The sequence below is a fragment of the Pogona vitticeps genome, chromosome 2, assembly GCF_051106095.1.
Source record: "Pogona vitticeps strain Pit_001003342236 chromosome 2, PviZW2.1, whole genome shotgun sequence".
Lineage (NCBI taxonomy): Eukaryota > Metazoa > Chordata > Lepidosauria > Squamata > Agamidae > Pogona > Pogona vitticeps.
The window spans coordinates 91,897,159-91,916,839 of record NC_135784.1 but is presented as its reverse complement, the minus strand read 5'-3'; the positions used below and the strand labels follow the sequence as shown (position 1 = coordinate 91,916,839).

Sequence of the window (19,681 nt, the reverse complement as noted above, 5' to 3'; positions counted from 1 at the left end):
ATTGCTGGCTAGAGGTGATGAATCTTTTAGGGCTCTATTTCCATTCCTATCCATAAATCTGTTCTATTTGTTTCCACATCAATGGAAATTTGTATCTAAATGCATTTTTGAATGCACATTTACATGCTTATCTTCTCACAAAACACCTGTTTCAAGATACACTTCTTCTCATGATGCATATTTCTAAGTGTATTTTATTCCAAAATGCACATCTTAAAAAGGCTTTCAGTATGCTGAGGACTGCACCACCAGCTTCAGTGATACATGGCATCCAATAATGGCTGAAATCCTGTTGCTTAATGTAGCAAGTCACAGTAAAGAGGCCCATTGAATCAATGGGGATTTGGTAAGTTAACTCCTCTGTAATTTCCATTAATTTAAATGGGCCTACTCTAATTGTGACTTACTACACAACAGTAAGTTTATGAAGGAGTTGACTTGCCAGAACCTCATTGATCCAATGGTCCTGTTCCTTTGAGGTGGTGCAGATCAGGTCACTTTGAAACAGAATTTGCAAAGATCAAATTCCTCAAGTATCCTTCATTATGATCATTTCTATATCTACTAGTCTTCCTTCTTCCTTTGCACTCACATTTACCTACTTCTTTGGCTTCTTCTCAAGGGTTTCATGGACATTGACCTGGCACAATTCAGAGCAAGTGGAGCAAATGTGACTGGATTCCAGTTGGTGAACTATACAGACAGCATTCCAGCCAGGATCATGCAACAGTGGAAGAACAATGATGCCAGGGAACAACCTCGGGTTGACTGGAAGAGGCCAAAGGCAAGTGGTACTGAAAACCATTTGTTTGAGGAGGCAGTCATGCCACTCTCATGTTAAACTCTCAACGTGAAACCAGAAGCAGAAACTTTTATTTTTCATGTGTTTATTTTTAGAAGCCTCAGTTTGAGCTCTCTTTTGCTTTTTTCTCTTTGAAACAAGGCATGGCATAGGATTTTTTTTAAAAAAATAGTTCTATTAACTTGTATAACTTCTGGTTTCTGGATTAGCTGATGGTTATTGTTGCTGCTGCTGTTATAATTCATTATTTACAGTGGGCCAAATCTAGTCATTACTCCCAACTAGAATAGACCCACTGAAGCAATTGTTGAATGGTAAGTCAACACTTCCACATGTCCCATTAAATTTAATTGAACTGATATATACTGTATACCAAACAGGCCCTAAAAGCAGTGAATGGTACAAGCAAATGTAAAAGCAGGGCAAAAAATCTGTAAGAATGAAACCAACACTTAAGTAAATATTTTAAAAAATTAAATGCTAGGCAAAAATGAGATTTATTTATTGTTTACTAAAAGTCAAGCAATATGTAAACTAGTCTAATCTGCATAGAATGGAGCTTCACACTTGAGGTGCTGCCACAGAAAAGGCCTTGTCCCATTTTACCACCAAACTTGCCTCACTTGGTGTATTTGTATGTATGCATGCCCACATACCCATATGTGAATGTGCACACATGCATGTGTGAAATGAAATCTATATGAATTGAGATATATGTTACCTTTCTTGATGTACTTCTGTGAAGTAAACACATTACTTGCTTTAAAACAGTGTTAATTCAATGTCAGCATCTCTTCAGACCTTCTCTGTAATGCAGTATTACTTGTTACTTACTATGCTAGAGTTTGTAGAGGCAAAATAGAGATTATCCAGACAGCAGTTTCCCCCTGAAATATACCTGGTTTAGCAATGATGTTATCAGCATTCCATCCACATGATGCAAGGCTTTTCTTGGCAAATACATTGACAGACAGTGAATTTGTCCATTTTCTTTGGGGAGAGGGAGAGAGAGGACGTTTTCTAAAAAGTTGCTTTTCAAAGTGCAAGCTGGACAAGAAATCCTGGTAAGACCTGCTTAGAGATGGGGGTATTCGCATTTGTATATGAATACGAATATTCCCGCACAGCTGGACTTGACAAGGGGCTGGCCCCTGCAGCTGGCCTGCCCACTAATGTGGTTGGCAGTGGTGGCAGCCTCGCTCATCCTTCCAATCACTCCCAGAGCTCCATGCTTCTCTTGCTTGCCTGGCCACTCAAGGCAGTGGGAAGGAGGACCAGTCTCCCTGCGTGGCTGCCAAGCAGGAAGAGAGCAGAGCTCCGGGAGAAATTGGAATTATAAGTGATGCTGCCGCCACTGCCAGATGCATGAGTGGACTGGCCAACCACTGGGGCTGGCCCCTCGTTAAGTCCAGCTGCACTGGGATATTCGTATAGAATACCCCCATCTCTACCGGTGATCCTTTGTGACAAACAGGAATGAACAAGGAAACATGGGGGGGGGGGGAGGGACTTTTCTCCTGTCAGGAAAATCTCAACATCCAGTTCTGTCTTAGGGCACTTGGAATGATCAGTTCAGCAGGTTTTACTTTCAAATAAGTAAGTAACAAGTAATACTGCAGCACAGTATTAAAGTAATTCAATTGCACAAGTTAAATATGCATAATGAAAACCAAATTATGAAATATACCATATATTTCGGTTTGGTTGCAGAATGGGTGGGGGAACCCTGCAGTTTCTGTAATAAATATGGATCTACAATTGTTTGGTACTGAATGAAGCAAACATGATACTAACTTAAATACATTTATTGCATTTTAAAGTGTAAACTTAAGAAACTTTTTTTTATCAAGGACAATTTTCTCCATCATACAACTGTACCAAATCCATTAGGAAGAGATGCATAAACTCTGCATCTTATATACTGGTGTATGTAGCATACACTTAATCCTCATTTCCCCGTTGTTTGAGCTGCTGTGTGTTTATGGACATACAGATGTATTAAGAAGGGGAAAGGCAAAGAGAGTGAAAGATCTGCTCAGGATTTGACATGATATGGCAAAAAGTTTCAATGAACATAAAGTTTTAAACAAAGATGAAAAGAAGCCAGATTACTTTCCAAGTGCTGCAAACAATTCAGAATATAGTTTTTATTTCAAATTCAACCTTCTATGTTCATGATTTTAGAAAGTGTGCAACAACAACCTGTAATGCAAGAACAGACTGTGGTTCCAGGATGTAAAAATACTAGTGTGCACTTTATTCCAAATTAAAAGCCCGACACACTTCAGCTTAGCCTTTTCAGCCTTCTTCAAGGGCATTACAGTATATTAAATAAAACAGAAAAAAACATTTATAATATCATTTTTTCTAGGAACAACATTTTAAGCTTTTCATACAATTAAATTAGTGTATCACAAACCTCTAATCAATAAATATATTTGCATAGAAATATAAATTATAATTTAACAATTCTAGCACAGCGCATTCCATATTAAGAGTAAAACTTCTTTATATGTTATCATGAGGAAATCAAAATACATACTGTGAATGCTGCACTTTTGTTCACTATACTTAGAGAGACTTTTTGTTTATGATGTCTGAGTCCAACTGCTTTTGAATGAGTAATGTCAAGTTGTGAGAGAGGAACAACTTAGCCATTGTTAACTTGTACTATTGATTTTAGGGATGTGCACCAACATTTGGACTTGAAATTCAGATTCACAATTCAAAACCCTTCAGATTTGGAATTCAGAATTTCAAAAATTTGGAATGCCTGGATACAGTCAATATGAATACTATATAGTGATTGTTTCCCCTTTAAAAAAAAAAAACTGCAAACAGCCAAGACATTTTTAAAGGATTTCATTGTGTCCTTTGATACCTTCCCAGTGACTGTGCCAAACAAAGCAACTGCACTCCAACAGCCAGCAGTGCCTAGATATTAGGAAATGGCTGTAATGGGCATACTGAATGAATGTTGAATAGTGGGGATGCCAGCAGAAAATGCAGCGCCATTGGAGAAGCAGAGGACAGGTCACACTAGGGAATGGGCAAATACTCTGGGCAGCACTGGCAGGCAGACTGAGTAACAATAAGAGGTTCACTCCTATCTGTCCCACCTTGAACCAAAGGCTTCTTTGCCACCACCTTGGTAGGTGTGCGTGCATACACACACAAACACACACACACACACACACACACCCTACACTGCTGCCTGCTGCTCTTTCATAGTGTCAGTGCTGAACAAGGCACCTGGGTGACAGGTTTTGTTGTGGAGGGGCTCATAATAGCGGTTATAAGTTGCCTTTTCCCTCTCCCTGCAGCCTTCCCCAAGTTCCTATTTCTTCTACCACATCCCCATTTGATAGTGCCTACAGTCTCTGCCCAAAGTAGAGTAGTATCTGATTCTGTTACTTCCAATGAAAATCATACATGCACACACAGAAACAAAATCTTTTAACTTAATATATCTATCTATATCTGAAAAAATCTCATCCCCCTACCTAATATACCTCAAAATCTAAGCCTAATAGATTTCCTTGTTGATTTATAACATATTAATCCGTGAATCTACTAATCCTAAACCTTATCCCTAATTATATTAATTAAACAATATAAAATGAACATAAATGTAAGTTGAGGGTTTAGAAAAGTATTTCATTTAACCTACACATTTTTACATATTTTTCCCAGTGACTTACATTTTATAGCCATTTGCCTTTTAGAATTTTGCACCTCATTTTGTGTGGATTTGTTTCTATGAGAATATGCAAATTCTCAAGGCAAGTGTCAGCAACTCAAGTGGAGACAAAAGGCTACTTTTGTTAAGACTGTCCAATCCAACAGAACACTTTTTCATCACTGGTTAAGGTTCATATCTAAAACTGGATTTAAGTAATAATTAAAAAGAAAAGAAAAAAGATGGTCCAAAGCAGTACAGTGGTGCCTCACTTAACGGCGATAATCCATTCCAGGAAAATCGCCGTTAAACAAAAACATTGTAAAGCAAAAATAAAAACCCCATTGAAACACATTGAAACCCATTCAGTGTGTTCCAATGGGGTAAAACTCACCGTCCAGCGAAGATCCTCCATACAGCGGCCATTTTCGCTGCCTGTATAACAAGAAATCCATCCCTAAACACAGCGGGGAGCCATTTTAGTTACCCGGTGGCCATTTTGAAACCGCCGATCAGCTGTTTAAAAATCATCGTTTTGCGAAGAATCGGTTCCCGAAGCAGGGAACTGATCATCGCAAAGTGAAATTCCCCCATTTCGATTGTCATGGAGCAGATTCTTCGTAATGTGGGGCAATTGTAAAGCAAGGCACCACTGTAATTCAGCTCCATCTATGAATGATAAGCACCTGCACCTGCAAGACACCATTATTACAAAGCACTGAATGCTTCAGATCGATACTGAGTGATAAGTCCTAAATGGTGAAAAAAGGGTTAATGTCAAAGTGTGAGCATGTGTAAATTCAGACCATGCACTGGCATAGAATCATCGAATAATGGAGTTGGAAGGCGCCTGTAAGGCCATCAAATCCAACTCCTTGCTCAATGCAGGAATACAAATCAAAGCAGATCTGACAGATGGTCATCCCACAGGGGAAAGGGACTGTCTGAAGAGGGCACCATCTGCCACATATGAAGCTCCTTCTCACCATGACAGATCCTGAACAGTCAGGTTTCAAATCATGTAGAGAAGCTCCATGTGTAGGAGAGTCTTCCTTCATCAGACCCTTCTTTGGGTGGAGACATGTAACAAGACATTTCACCATGCTCACACTTTCCAGTCTTTTGAATGCCAGAACAGAACCAGAGTTCATACATCAAGCAACAAAGTCTCAACTTAGTTATTTCTACAGTCACAAAGCATCAGAGTATATTTGTTTGAGATACTCCAGCAACCATACTAGAATACAGTGGCTAATGAGGCTGCAGCTGTGGGAATCTTGCTTGGAAATTGGAGCTTCCTGCTTTAGAAAAACGATAAGGAATTTCCAAGGTCAAGCCTAATGGCCGGAAAACACCTTTTATTTTATTTTTCTAGTACACCTCTGCTCTTACGTATGATGGGGTTCGGGTAATGGCAGAAGCTTTTCAGAGTCTCAGGAAGCAGCGCATTGACATTTCCCGTCGTGGGAATGCTGGGGATTGCCTAGCCAATCCAGCTGTTCCTTGGGGACAAGGGATTGACATCCAGAGAGCTCTACAACAGGTCAGAAAACAAACCATGGTGTGCCACTGAAGCTTGTTTTTAATCAGTCGTTGTTACATATGTGTCATAAATGTCCGGTAATCCCTCTACGTTTGTAACATCACGTTGATGTTATTTATTTATTTTATGGACCATAATCAGAGAGCTTCATGTTCAATGATTGCCGAGAATGTTTAGAATGACAATGAGTGTCCATGCTATCTTCATTGAAAGTCAAGGTTCAAACTGACTGAATCAGTTTGCTTAGGAAAGCAAAACTGAACACTAAAATTATATAAAATCCCACCAAAGGAGTGTGGGGAGAAATGCATTTTCTCTGAAGGCCTTGTTCACAAACTCACTTCCCAGGCTTTAGAAATACTTAATATGATTAGGTAACTACGTATGCTTTTTATTACGTGCCATTGTTCTGACTTACAACAAACCTTTCTAGGCATTTCTAAGTACAGGATATTCAAAAGTAGTTTAGCATCCTTTTTTTCTGAGAACACTCTGGGACTCTGCAGCTTGTCCAAGGCCACACAAGCTGGCTCTTTTCTTGGGATGCAGGGCAGGGGGGACTGAAGATTCTACAGCAAGATACCTAACACACTGAGCTATCTAGCCTAGGTCATCATCTTGGAACTGCAGAACTTGACAGTCCCTGTCGAGGAGCCACAATGGGGAACCAAACTCCCAACCTTGGGTCCACAGCTAGGTACCTAAACCACTGAGCAATCCAGCAGTTCTTTCATACATGTGGATACACTAGCGGTGTCAAATTTGCACAATTGGCAAATAATGCAGTCTTCTCTGGGTTGTTCCAGTGCTGACTGCTAATATGTGTACCAGGGAAGAGTTTAAAATTTGAATGCTTTCTGTAAATAAAAGCTATTATGTCAAAGATACATCTAGATAAAGTTCCTTCTTTGGCTTTCTAGTTTTCTAGTGTTCTTTGCACTACACCTAGAAAATCAAGTAGCTCAGTTATTTTTTATTATTCAGACATATTAAGGAGAATTGTGCTATGCATCAGGTTCAAAGGGTGAGAAGTCTTCAGTAAAACCTTTCACTAGATGTGCCCTCCAAATGTGTTTGACTACAACTATCATCACCTCCCACTAGCATGTCCATGCAATTATCATATGATTGCAGGTTGATGGGAGTTGTGTTAATAGGCCTGCTTGGGAAAATCGCTTTATGAACATGCTTTCTGATGAAACTCAGAGACAGCTTTGTTAGAGCAAATGTAATGATTCTACCTCTCTATTTAGTGCAGGAAAATCTTGATGTATGAATAATAGGATTTGATTTTGTTTGACAACTTTGAATAGAGACAAAATATTAAATTCTTGAACAAAACAGGGTCTTGTAACTGATTCCTATACCATTCGTTCTGAAGGTGCGCTTTGAAGGACTAACTGGCAACGTCCAGTTTAATGAGAAAGGACATCGGACCAATTATACCCTTCATGTGATTGAAATGAAAGCTGATGGGATCAGAAAGGTAAAGGTTTACTTTATTTTTTAAAAGAGAAGGATGAAATCTGAGAATTGTGCCTTGTTTTTGGGACCATGTTTTCTCAGAAATTAGTTTTTGCTGTGACTTATTAATGTGTATGTAAACTAGGCAAGGGCAAATATATTTCTTATCTTTGTCAACAACACATTTTATCCATAATTCCATTCTGTTTGAATTCTGCACTAATTTGTGATGTTTTAATGCATATATTTTATGCATTTAAATATATGAAAATTCATATTCTCTTCTGTATTTTTAAATGCTTAAACTAATAAGACTAGTTCCACAACATCCAGAGAACTGTAGGATCTGGTGGACAGCTTATTTCCAATCCATACTTTGTTTTTGAGGGAACAGAGCAGGCTAAATCCATCCATCCATCCTTCCATCCTTCCTTCCTTCTTAGCTACATTGATAACATGCCTTTCCTCCAATAAAATTAAGGATGGAGGCTATGGCACTCTTCCTTTCCATTTTATGTTCATAACAGTCCTGTGAGATGGATCAGGCTGATAGACAGTGATTGACCCAACGTGAGTGAGTTCCATGGTTCAGAGAAGACTGGAACCTGAACTTCCCATTCCAACAAGTTGACCATTATCCCATGCTACCTGTCAACCAATACTTAGACTTAGTGATGTTAATCCTCAGTTTTTCTTGCATGAGTGGAAGAGGAATTGCAAAATTATTCTTCTCACTCTGTAAGAAGACAGGGTCTGTTTCTGCGCTCTTGACAGAAAAGGGAATGAGAAGGAAATTGGTACAAATGAAGCACAGCTACACAAAATAACTCTTTGATGCAAATAACTGGTTTTTATGCAACTAATACAACTTACTCAAAATGAGGATGCCTGCTGCTTTGTTGCATTGTTTTTAAAGATTAGAGGCATCACAGGGATAAGTTACATGTCTTTAAAACAGCTCTGTGTCTGCTGCATGTTTGTGTTCTACTTCTGAGAGGAAAAGAAAACCAGTTGTACTCAGGGATACTTTGCATATTATGGAGATTTTGACAAGGGAAAAAGCCAGCTACCCTAATCCCATTCTTTCCTGGAGGCAGGGAATCATTCCCAGTTTGAAAATTCCTTGTTGAGGTGTTTCATCCAGTTGAGACAACCTAGACTGACAAGAACAACACATTTAGCAAGTGGGAGCCTGGACATACCTGAGCATACCATTTTACTGCCATGGCAATAGGTCCCACGTTTGATGGTGAGCGGAGGAGGCTGGGGGCTGCCATGACAGACCCATGAGGTTCATCAGGGCCTGAGGTCTCTGGGCAGGTGGCTGCAGCCAGTCCCCTCTTGCCATGGAGTTCCCCTCCCAAGCCTCACATTGACCAGCCAGGGAATCCACATTGAAGACTGTGGGGCAGGTGGACTGGAGTGAAGAGGTTTCCACCCCAGTCTACCCATCCAGCATTAAATCAGGTGAAGCAGCCACCTCCAAGCCAGTCTCCTTCTTGGTGTGTCACTGCTGAAAAATATGAGAAGAGTGTATTGTAAATTATAACTGACAGTTTCAATACCCTGCCCACGTAGGCAGCTTCCTCAAAACTGCTCAGTTCATGAGCCTCCTACAACCTGTCACAAGTGTCTACAGACAGACAAGGATAGAGGGTTAAATCCGATTGTTAGTCTCAACTGAGGTGCATCCATTGAATTAATTGGAACATATTAATCTTGTAATGTCTAGAGCATGTGTAGCGAGTTATGAAACTCAAAGCTTCTTTAGAAAGTACTATTGACTTCAAGAGTTTAAATGTCTCCTTTAAGGAAGTGACACAAATAAATAGGCTGTTTGCAAAATATGTCATGATTTGGCTGTTGTACACCTAATACGTAAAAATATTTTTGAGTGAACACACTCAACCTTAAGAGGATGATTTGGTTTTTATTTTTTCCAATATTTTCCAATAACTACTCTCACTACTGTAATAATAAATCTCAGATTTTGGAAACTTGCATTATGTTCTCTTTATCAGATAGGTTATTGGAATGAAGATGAAGATTTTGTTCCAACAGTCACAGATCAACCAGGTTCAAATGAAAGCACAAGTTTCCAGAACAGGACCTACATTGTTACAACCATTCTAGTAAGTGCTGCAGTGTTCAGAATGTCCTCTGACTGCAACAACCCCTTCCTTGTTCTACACTCTTCTTTCCATAAGTCTTCCTACTGTTGCTCCTATTATGTGGAAATTAACAGCATCAGTGTTCAGTATTTAAACTACTAGCAACCAAAAATTTGCCACATCCTTTTAAAAATCAGGTTCTCCATGTGAATAGAATGAAAGTTATACCCAGTAAGTTCTTAGATATCTATATTAAACTGCTGAAAGAGAATTTCTGACAAAAAAAGACATACTAAGCATTGGTTCCCTTTAAATTCTTGAAACATTTTATAAATGGAGTTGTCTGTTTTCTCCTATCCTTGCTCCTGTGCTTTCAATGGAGCGATTACTGTCACACAATGGGAAGCACGCTTCCAAACATCTGAGACATGGAGCTGTGACTTGTTCTGTTTCTTCCAGGAAGCTCCGTATGTGATGAATAAGAAGAGCAATGAGAAGTTGGAAGGCAACCAGAGGTACGAAGGATACTGCGTAGAACTGGCTGCTGAGATTGCAAAACATGTCGGCTACAACTATAGCTTGCAGATTGTTAAAGACGGAAAGTATGGAGCCCAAGATCCTGAGACTAAATTGTGGAATGGCATGGTTGGAGAGCTAGTATATGGAGTAAGTGGCTTGGTTTGATCCAGTGACTTGAAAATGGTATCTGAGAATGTTGAAAGAACATCTCAAATGTATAATTCAACAGCAATGTGCTAGAGATTTCAGACCGGTTTCCCTCAAGTCATTCGCTGTTTGTGTCCTAATCATAATTCACTAATAATGGCAAGACAAATATTAAAATCTGGGCGAGTCGGTGGATTGTACCTTTAATGATACTGTGCAGCTGACAAACAGCCACTCAAGTTGAACCATTTTAACTTGTCTGTGGTGATCATTTTTTAGTAGCAGAGCACTTCCATCTGGAAATAAATAGCTGGGCATTGTGCCAATAAGCCATTCCCCTATTTCAGTTTTGTAGTACAATATTATTCAACTGGCTGCCTGGGTAACTTGATGAGTTAGGTATCTAAGCTGAGAGTACAAATCCCTGCTGTGCCTCCCAAAAGGAGAGCAAGGCTGTGTGGTCGTGGGCAAGGCGCCCTCAGAAGAAAGGAACAGTAAACCACTTCTGAGTACTCTCTACCAAGAAAACCATGGAAGGGGTCACTATAAGTTGGAATCAAGTTGTTGGCACACAATTACTATTATGCCATTGAACAGTGGTGTCTGTGGTCCTACGTTGCAGCACCAGTTGAAGAATTATAGAGTAGAGCCACTATCCTATTGCTAGCCCCTGTTCACTGAAACTATTGCTGAAAAGAAAGGCAATAGTTACTGTAAATCCCACTGAGTCAATGGGCCTACCTTAGTTGGGCCTTCCTATAGAATACCAGCCAAGTTCTGTGAATAAAGGAGAAATACTGCTTGTTATTAGTAGGGGGGGAACCACCAGAGAGCCACCGGGGTTTCTCATTCCCATTGTGATTGTGCCTTCTAAATCTCAGATAACTAGCCATCACCTTCTTTTGTGCTAGGCAATCACCTTTACATTTCAAGGGCTGAAATGTTGTCCCTTATTGTCCTCAGGCAGCAGCAATGCTTTGTAATTAAAAACTTCATCCTCCCATCCTGCAGTTCCCAGAACTTCCATGCAATCAAAGGCATTATATGGGAGCCAAAAAACCCATGGAACATAAGTAGGACATTTTTACCAAAAATTGTCTCTGGCAATCCTCACCCTTCCACAGGCATAGTTATGCCTACAAGATTTTAGCCACCACATCTCAAATGAATTTTTATTTAATTCTTTACAGAACTGGACAAAATTTACAGGGATAGCTGGGTTCCTTCTGGGTGGCTGAGACTGTCAGGTGACTAAGGATATAACGTATTGTACAAGCTCAGCATTTTTGCTTTGGTGCACTTTTCCTTTCCCTACCATTTTTTTTATGGATGGTGGTTATTAAAATAGCATACAGCCTTCTTGAAACTTCAGAATCTGAGAAATCTTTCCAACATTGAGGCCAGAAAATAACAGCCTGAGGCCAACACTTGCATCTAAGCACAAGGCTCTCTGGCAACAGATAAATAACTAATTTATTAATTCCATATCCTCGCTTTTATTTTTTTATTTCATTTATTTAGTGACATTCCTTTGCTTTGTCCCCTTCCTTTTCAGATAGATACTTGTAAGCAAGTGTTTTTGACTTACACATTTTAACAGAGTTTTTGGTGTTTTGTAGTGTTTGGTTTGGTTTGGTTTTTTAGTTAGTTTGTTTGCTTTTTGCTAATAAACATATTTTCTATGTATATACAAATGGACTAAATATATTTATAATTGTTTATGTAACTTTTTCAGAGATCCTACTCCAGCCCCACTTACATCTTTGTAGAGAAGTAGCTATTAATTTTTTGTAAGCAGTTACTCAATTTCTCTTAAAATATCTCTCTCATTTGAAACATAAGAATTTCCATTGATCTCCAATAAGAGCTACAATAATATGTCACATTTTTTTCTCAAGTGAAGGTGTGCTCTTTGCTGGGCAAAAGGACATTGCACTTTGAGCCTGTATATCAACAAATGCATCCACTGTACCTTTTACATAAGAATAATTGATCAACATTTTGTGTTTAATGTATACAGAACAATTGTTATACATTCATGACTGTACAAGAGATCAACAGTCTGTGTATGCGTAGACACAGGCTGAACACATGTTGAATGTAACAAAGGAACAGCTTTTTAGAAAGACTTTAACACTCAGTGTTTTTCAAGCAGCTACTAAATGGAAGAAGAATTTATGCCATTTTAGGAAGGATTGTAAGGATCTTACAAGTGGTCGTTCTGATCAGATAGGCGGGGTACAAATAAAATGAATGAACGAACGAATGAACGAACGAACAAATAAATAAATAAATAAATTACTGAGACTTTTACTCTTCAACCGTCAAGTGACAATCACAATTTGGTTTCAGTGGACTTTTAAAAATTTAATCCTCTGTTTAATATTTAATCTCCAGCTTCAAGTTTATCTACAGATTCTGTTGTTTCTTTCCACTTCTGCTCTGTGCTACCGCATAAGCCTATGGGTTTCACCTAGGGTGGAAAACAGATATCTTGTTCACAACCAAGCTAGTATTTTCAGAGACAGAGAGTCGCCATTTCCTCACAATGCCAGTATGCACTGCTTGGTGGAAATCTGACAGTACCATTCACTGTAAATTCTTCATAGTGACATTGAGTTTCACTGCAGACCTCATGGCTACAACATCTGCTTGATTGCTGCTGAACCTATGAATGAGTGATCTCCAAAATGCCCTGTCCTCAACAGCCCTGCTTAGCTCTTGTAAGTTCAAAGTTGTGGATTCCTTTATGGGATCATAAAGTCAAGTCTGCTTCCCTAAAAGATGTGCCATGTGTTCAGGAATGGTGTTGTACAATATCACAAAATGTGCTTACTTACAGCTACCCACCATGCACCCACATGTTGCCTTGGTCCAAATACAGATAGGGTGAATGGAATACTTGGAACCAACCAAGATGCCACAACTCTTCTTGTTCCTGTACTGTTATTTGAAGCATCTGAGCTGTATTGTATTGTTAGACAAATTTTCTCTCTACTTGAAATCTTTGGTAGCAAATTCATGATATCTTCTAGGGATGATGCACTGTACATTTTCAACCCCTCTCTCTAATACTATTTCTCTCTCTCTCTCTCTCTCTCTCTCTCTCTCTTTCTCTCTCTCTCTTCTCCCACAACCCCTTCTTCCTTTGCAGAGAGCTGATGTGGCTGTGGCACCATTAACCATCACTCTAGTGCGAGAGCAAGTTATAGACTTTTCCAAGCCATTTATGAGCCTAGGCATATCAATTATGATTAAAAAACCACAGAAATCCAAGCCTGGGGTCTTTTCTTTCCTGGATCCCTTGGCTTATGAGATTTGGATGTGTATAGTCTTTGCCTACATTGGAGTAAGTGTTGTCCTCTTTCTGGTCAGTCGCTTCAGCCCCTATGAGTGGCATAATGAGGAGCTTGAGGAAGGACGAGAGCAGCCAGCCAATGGCCAAACAAATGAATTCGGGATCTTTAACAGTCTTTGGTTCTCCTTAGGAGCTTTTATGCAACAAGGATGTGATATATCTCCAAGGTAAGAAATTTTCTTTAAATATGTACTCATTGTGGGAATGAGGAAGGATGAAGTGTCTCACTACATGTTCATGGGATATTTCTGCTCCTTTGTATTTTTCACCTTCAGTATAACATATGAAGCCCATTATGTGTGAATACTTCTAAGCAGGATACATTGGTCTGATGCCTCTGAAAAGTGCATGAACTGGAGTGCATCCAAATATAATTCAAGTACAGAAGAGACACTTCTCAGGATTCTGTAAATGATGTTTGCAACTAAAGTTCCTGATTAATGTTGATCTATTCATATATCATGGCCTTCTTCAGGAGGTTAAAGAGAACAGGCATATTAGTCTCTGGCAAGCTATGAAAGATAATTTTTTAGAAAAAAAATGGCTGCAAATGTTTCCCATTAACTCACTGAAGAAAGCCATAAGCAGAAATGTATCAGGCATGTTAACACCAAACTTTGTTTTACTGCCTCTTGAGAGGTCTCTCTCCTCTACTTGAGTTGATGCCTTAAAAGCTTGCATTAATGGGCCTTCAGAAGGAAATTTTGCTCTGCAAACACTGTCTGTGTTTCGCTCGGATACTGCTTTTCTGACCATAAGCAGAACTATAGCAGTTGGATTATGCTTCTTGGTTTCTAAGTATTCTTTGGAATACCCAAGCTAGGACAGTGAATGGTATGATAATGATTTCTATGGCATAAAAACACATATATTCTTCATTTTGTTCATACAGTAGTTTAATATAGAATCCAAAAGAACAGGTACATTTGTTTTTTCTTTTGTGCTTCTCCTGAGACATTGGTTGGAGTATCTGGGGAGTGGTGGTAGCGGGAATAAATATTGTAAAACAGTTATGCAGAAGAACTATTTAAATCAGCTTACCTGAAAGTCAGACAGGACCTTGCGCTAAGGACAATATAGTCTAAGAAACAGTGAAAGACAAAGGACAAATGGTATACGAAGGAATGTGCTATTGTTTTCTATACACCTACATTGATTTCCTTACAAGAAGTGATGAGAATCAGGGTTTAGTTGGCCTTTAGGGGGAAAGTGTTTTGGGGATAAAGGAAAGCAGTCTCATGGAAGCATTTTGGGGCTTCCCAAGGTAAGGCGGGGTCATATGTTTTCCTCTGATGCTTAGTGGGAATCCATTTACTCAGTGCAGATGGAAATAAAGTGTATGTGTTTTGGAAGTCAGGATAAAGACTGGAGAGACTAAATGAGGAAATTACACCACTGCATATTGAAACATTCGCAGTCAGACTCTGTCCATATGGCCTGGTTTGGAGCTGTTTGTTTTCTGCCAGGCAATTTACTCACGAAAGGCCAGGCAGTACAGAAACAAAGACCTTGGAGACACTTGGACAGCTGTACCCTTTCTGATACTAATGGACTTTAAAAGGTCATTGTCTGATTACTGATTCTGAGATATCTAATATCTTGTGCTCATTAAAGTTCTTGTTAGGAAAAAGGCCTGCCAGAGAGAAAGGGAAGAAGAAAATAAGCCTCTCCAGTCCTTCTTATCATAGCCACATGTGTTGGGATTAGATGATTATACCTGATAGTTGGAAATGAACTTTTTATCAGTGTATCATAGCTGGCAGTTTGTAAAGTGGTGATGGAACAATTTGAATATACTAAATGGCTGACCTAAAATGATCTAAACTTCACCACAGGGCTTTGATAACTCTCCACAGTATTCATCAAATTAAATGTCATTTATTTGCTGTGAAGTGCAATACATGTCAATCTCATTATGTGATTGCTTTTAACATTTTGTGGCTAACAGTTTTTACATTTTGAGACTAGAAATATATTACGTATATCTGCAAAGTTTTTGTACAGTTATTTTTCTATCATTTGATATTATCCCAACCTATTTTTGATGTTTACTAATATATATTTTATAATAATATAATTTGCCTTGATTGTTGGAATCAACTTATTTTTGTGTTTCCCTCAGGGCTAAACTCCATTATATTCAGTATGACTTACTCTTAGCTAAGTTTGTGTGTGTGTGTGTGTTTGCAATTAATGTGGTTTTTGTTGATCACAGCCTCATAGCATATTCCTACAAACTTCCAAATAAGCCATTATGAGAACAATGTGACTTATTTCTGAATCTGACAACAATATGGTTGCACTGCTAATCATGTTACCAAGATGTTTTATGTTCATAACAGTAAAGAGTACATGTAGTAAAATGTTGGCCTATAAACTTCAGTTGATCAGATAAATAGCTCAATCAATTAAAATATTGATTAAAATTTGGCATGAAATGCAATTGGTAGACTGAATCATAGAGGTAGACTAATTTATTTCTTTAAGTCATTTTAGTTCTGATGTATTATTGTAATAGTAAATTTAAAGAAAAATCTGAAAGAAGGTTTGTATCAGTAGCTCTATTTGTCCTATATAAGAAATAGCTCATGCTTACTTTATTATATTAGCTATACTGAAATGTTTCTAGTATATAATTTTAATTACACGTATTAACTATATGTCAGAAAATCATATTACATTGGCTGATATGCAAGTGTAGTTACAATTAATTAATTAATTAATGGAAATAAAGATGATTAATCAATAGAAATCTTTACTAGAAAGAAGTCTTTACTACTGAAGAATTACTTTGTAATTTGAAAATACAAAGTAATAGGGATAAAGACGAATAGGTTCAACTTTAAATGTTTTAACCTTCTTTATCTCTCTTGATCAAGGATAAGAATACATAATAAATAAAACAGCCATGCAGCAACACTTCTTAAAGATGCTGAGGTTTGGCTTCTGTGAATAAACTGGGATACAACTCTCAAATAGGAAAATATGACTTGCATTTTGATATAACAGCAGACTAATTTCCCATGCTTTGTATGTAGCAATAAGAACATGCATTGCATTCATATAAAGCCCAAAGTCTGAGCCAAAGGAGGTCCTTTCCCTCCAGTTTTGTGCTTTCCAGGAAAGAGCAGGCTACTCTCTGAAGCTTCAAAAACCAAAGCTGGATCATGGATAACAACTTATTAGCCACTTAAGGTTCATGAACAAGGTGTTGGGGGTGCCAACAAAAAAGTAGGTTTTATTTTAGTGAACACACCCAGAATGAAGGTGAAGAGGTAGGGAGGGAACAACAACCTTGCTGATGTGATGGGGGTCAGGTAATACACTTCAAAAAAAAAAAAGAGAGAGAGAGAGAGCTGCTGTTGTATGTTGGTTTAAAATTTGGTAGCCTGCTTTCTGTGAGCTATCCCTGCACATTTCTTCCAGTTCTAGCAAGAAGGAAAAGAAACTCATTGGTATTTTCCTTTAAGGAATATAAACCAGCTTTAAAAATGTATCACACCAAAATCTCCAGCACCCTCTTTGCCTGAAATTGGGTACTATTATGCTCCCACACGAACCTTTGGATTTCTGAATCTTGGCTGGGGTTCTGGGCATGAGCTGAATTGAAAAGTTTCAAAACTGGCCAAAGCCAAAGCAGGCTGGTTTTTTTGAACAACCAAATTGTGAGTCCAATGAGCTGGTGGTCTTTGCTTTGCTTCACGTATTCAGCATCCCTTCGCATGGTAGATGAGTGGGCATGAATTTCATTATTTCATTATTTATTTCATTATTTATTTCATCATTCATTCATTCATTCATTCATTCATTCATTCATTCATTCATTCATTCAGCATAGGCATCCTTCAGTCTCGAGAGACTATGGTAACATGCTCTGAATCGAGGAGTGTCCTCTCCAGAGCATGAAGCCCGGGTAAGGTAATATGGAGGATAGGCTGTTACCCAAGCAGCAGATCCCCCCTCTCCACATTGCTGAAATGGTCCAATGGAAAGGCAAGAGCCAATACAACTGGTTCCAGCGATGTCGCAGGAGTTGGCAGAATGACACGAACTGCCTTCGGGACTCCAGTTCCGGATTTTGCCTCGAGGTTAACTCCTGAAGCCTTTTCCATGAGTGGATATAGCCACAAGGCAGTGGAGGTTTGAAATCATTTTCATTCATTCATTCATTCATTCATTCATTCATTCATTCATTCATTCATTCATTCATTCATTCATTCATTCACTTACTTACTTACTTACTTACTTACTTACTTACTTACTTACTTACTTACTTACTTACTTACTTACTTACTTACTTACTTACTTACTTACTTACTTACTTACTTACTTACTTTGTATACCACCCAGCTCAATGACAAACACTACTTTGGGCAGTTCACAATCATAAAATAACCTTCCCATCCAAACCACTAAACCCAAGTAAACTTCATAACTACCCTCCAAATTAAACTGATCCAGAGTAAAACATAGAAACACAAATGGCAATCAAGATGACAGCATGCCTTAATTAGTTCAGGGATGTAATATCTCTGAAACCTTCTTCAAAAAGTCTGGTTTCTAACATTTTCTTAAAGGCTGAGACGAAGGAGGCTTGCCAGACCTCTACCGGAAGCCCATTCCAAAGAGATGGGGCCACTACTGAGAACGCTTTGTTCTTTGTGGAAACTTTCTTTGCCTTCCATGGTGTGGCCAGCCATAAGAGACCAGCCTGGATGGAACAGGTAGCATGGCCTGATCTTCTTCGGGAAAGGCGTTCTGACAGATATTGAAGTCCCAAACCATTAGAGGCTTTGTATGTTAAAAACAGCACATTGAATCTGACTTGGAAATGCACAGGAAGCCAGTGCAACTGACTCAGCATTATGGGAAAATGATCAAACATAGCAACCCCAGTGATTAACCTGACTGCCACATTTTAGATGTGTTGTAGTCTCTGAGTCAGCTTCAAGGGAATGCCCATGTAGACAGCATTGTAATACAGTGGGGTCTTGACTTGAGAACTTAATCCGTATTGGAAGGCGGTTCTCAAGTCAAAAAGTTCGCAGGTCAAATCTGCATTTCCCATAGGAATGCATTGAAAACCATTTGATCCGTATCTGCTCTTTTCTGTCCATAGAAACTAATGGGAAGCTGCTATTCCGCCTTCGACCACTAGAGGGGGATATTTTGTTTCTTTTTTTTCTTAGGTCAAGAAAGGTTCAGGGAAGGCAGGGAAAATACAGTCCAGGCAGTACCAGGCAGTCTGAAGACTGTCTCCCAATCCACTCTCTAAACGCTGGGAGGAGTGAGGAAGCAGACAGGCACCCTTTTCACTGGCCAACAGTTAACTGAAAGTTCAAATTTTGCACTTTCCCTGCCTCCCACGTGGTTTTTTTCAGTTCTTAACTCAAATCTAAGTATATAAGTCAAGTCAGTATTTTCCTATGAGAGTGGTTCTTAAGTCAAAATATTCTTAACTCAAGCCGTTCTTAAGTCAAGACCCCACTGTAGTCAGTTTTTAATATCACCAGCACATGAACCAGTATCATCAGGGACCTCCCATCAAAGCAATCAGATAAAGCTGGTTGAAGGCTGACCTAGTCACAGCTGCTATTTGATGTTCCCAGGAAAAGGCCAAGATAACTCCCCAAGCTGTGTACTTGATCCATAAGAGAAAGGATAAATCCAAACAACATAGGGAGATACCCCTCCAACCTATCAGGGGGGTCCCTGACCAATAAGACCTCCATCTTGTCCTGGTTTACCTTCAGCCTATTAGCTCTAGTCCATTCCAATATTGAGGCAAAGCAGCACTCCAGGGTCCAGGGTCCACTGCAGAGAGAGAGAGAGAGAGTTGCATGTCATCATCAGCATACTAATGATAGCATACTCCAGACCTCTGGATGGCCTCTCCCAGTAGCCTTACATAGATGTTAAAAAGCACTGGGGAGACAGATGACCCTTGAGGAACTTTGTAGCTAAAGGCTACACACTGTACAATGACCTTTTAAGGGAGGCTGATGGGGGAGGAATGACCCTGTTGGTTCTCCCAGATCTCTCAGCAGCTATTGTATTG

At 39.0% G+C, this 19,681-nt stretch overlaps 1 protein-coding gene across 11 annotated transcripts in view; it reads left to right on the top strand.

Annotated features, from left to right (window-relative positions):
- Positions 1-19,681, top strand: part of GRIA1 (glutamate ionotropic receptor AMPA type subunit 1) — a 260,702-nt gene that overhangs the window by 181,393 nt on the left and 59,628 nt on the right. For all 11 annotated transcript variants that reach the window (XR_013541837.1, XR_013541840.1, XR_013541839.1 and 8 more), the window contains 6 exons: positions 623-784; positions 5,857-6,024; positions 7,406-7,510; positions 9,510-9,620; positions 10,059-10,265; positions 13,420-13,790. Coding sequence is in view for 6 of the 11 variants with exons in the window: in XM_078385616.1 (XP_078241742.1) it covers positions 623-784; positions 5,857-6,024; positions 7,406-7,510; positions 9,510-9,620; positions 10,059-10,265; positions 13,420-13,790 (1,124 nt within the window). In the remaining 5 variants the exon portion in view is untranslated. The remainder of the gene's footprint in view (positions 1-622; positions 785-5,856; positions 6,025-7,405; positions 7,511-9,509; positions 9,621-10,058; positions 10,266-13,419; positions 13,791-19,681) is intronic.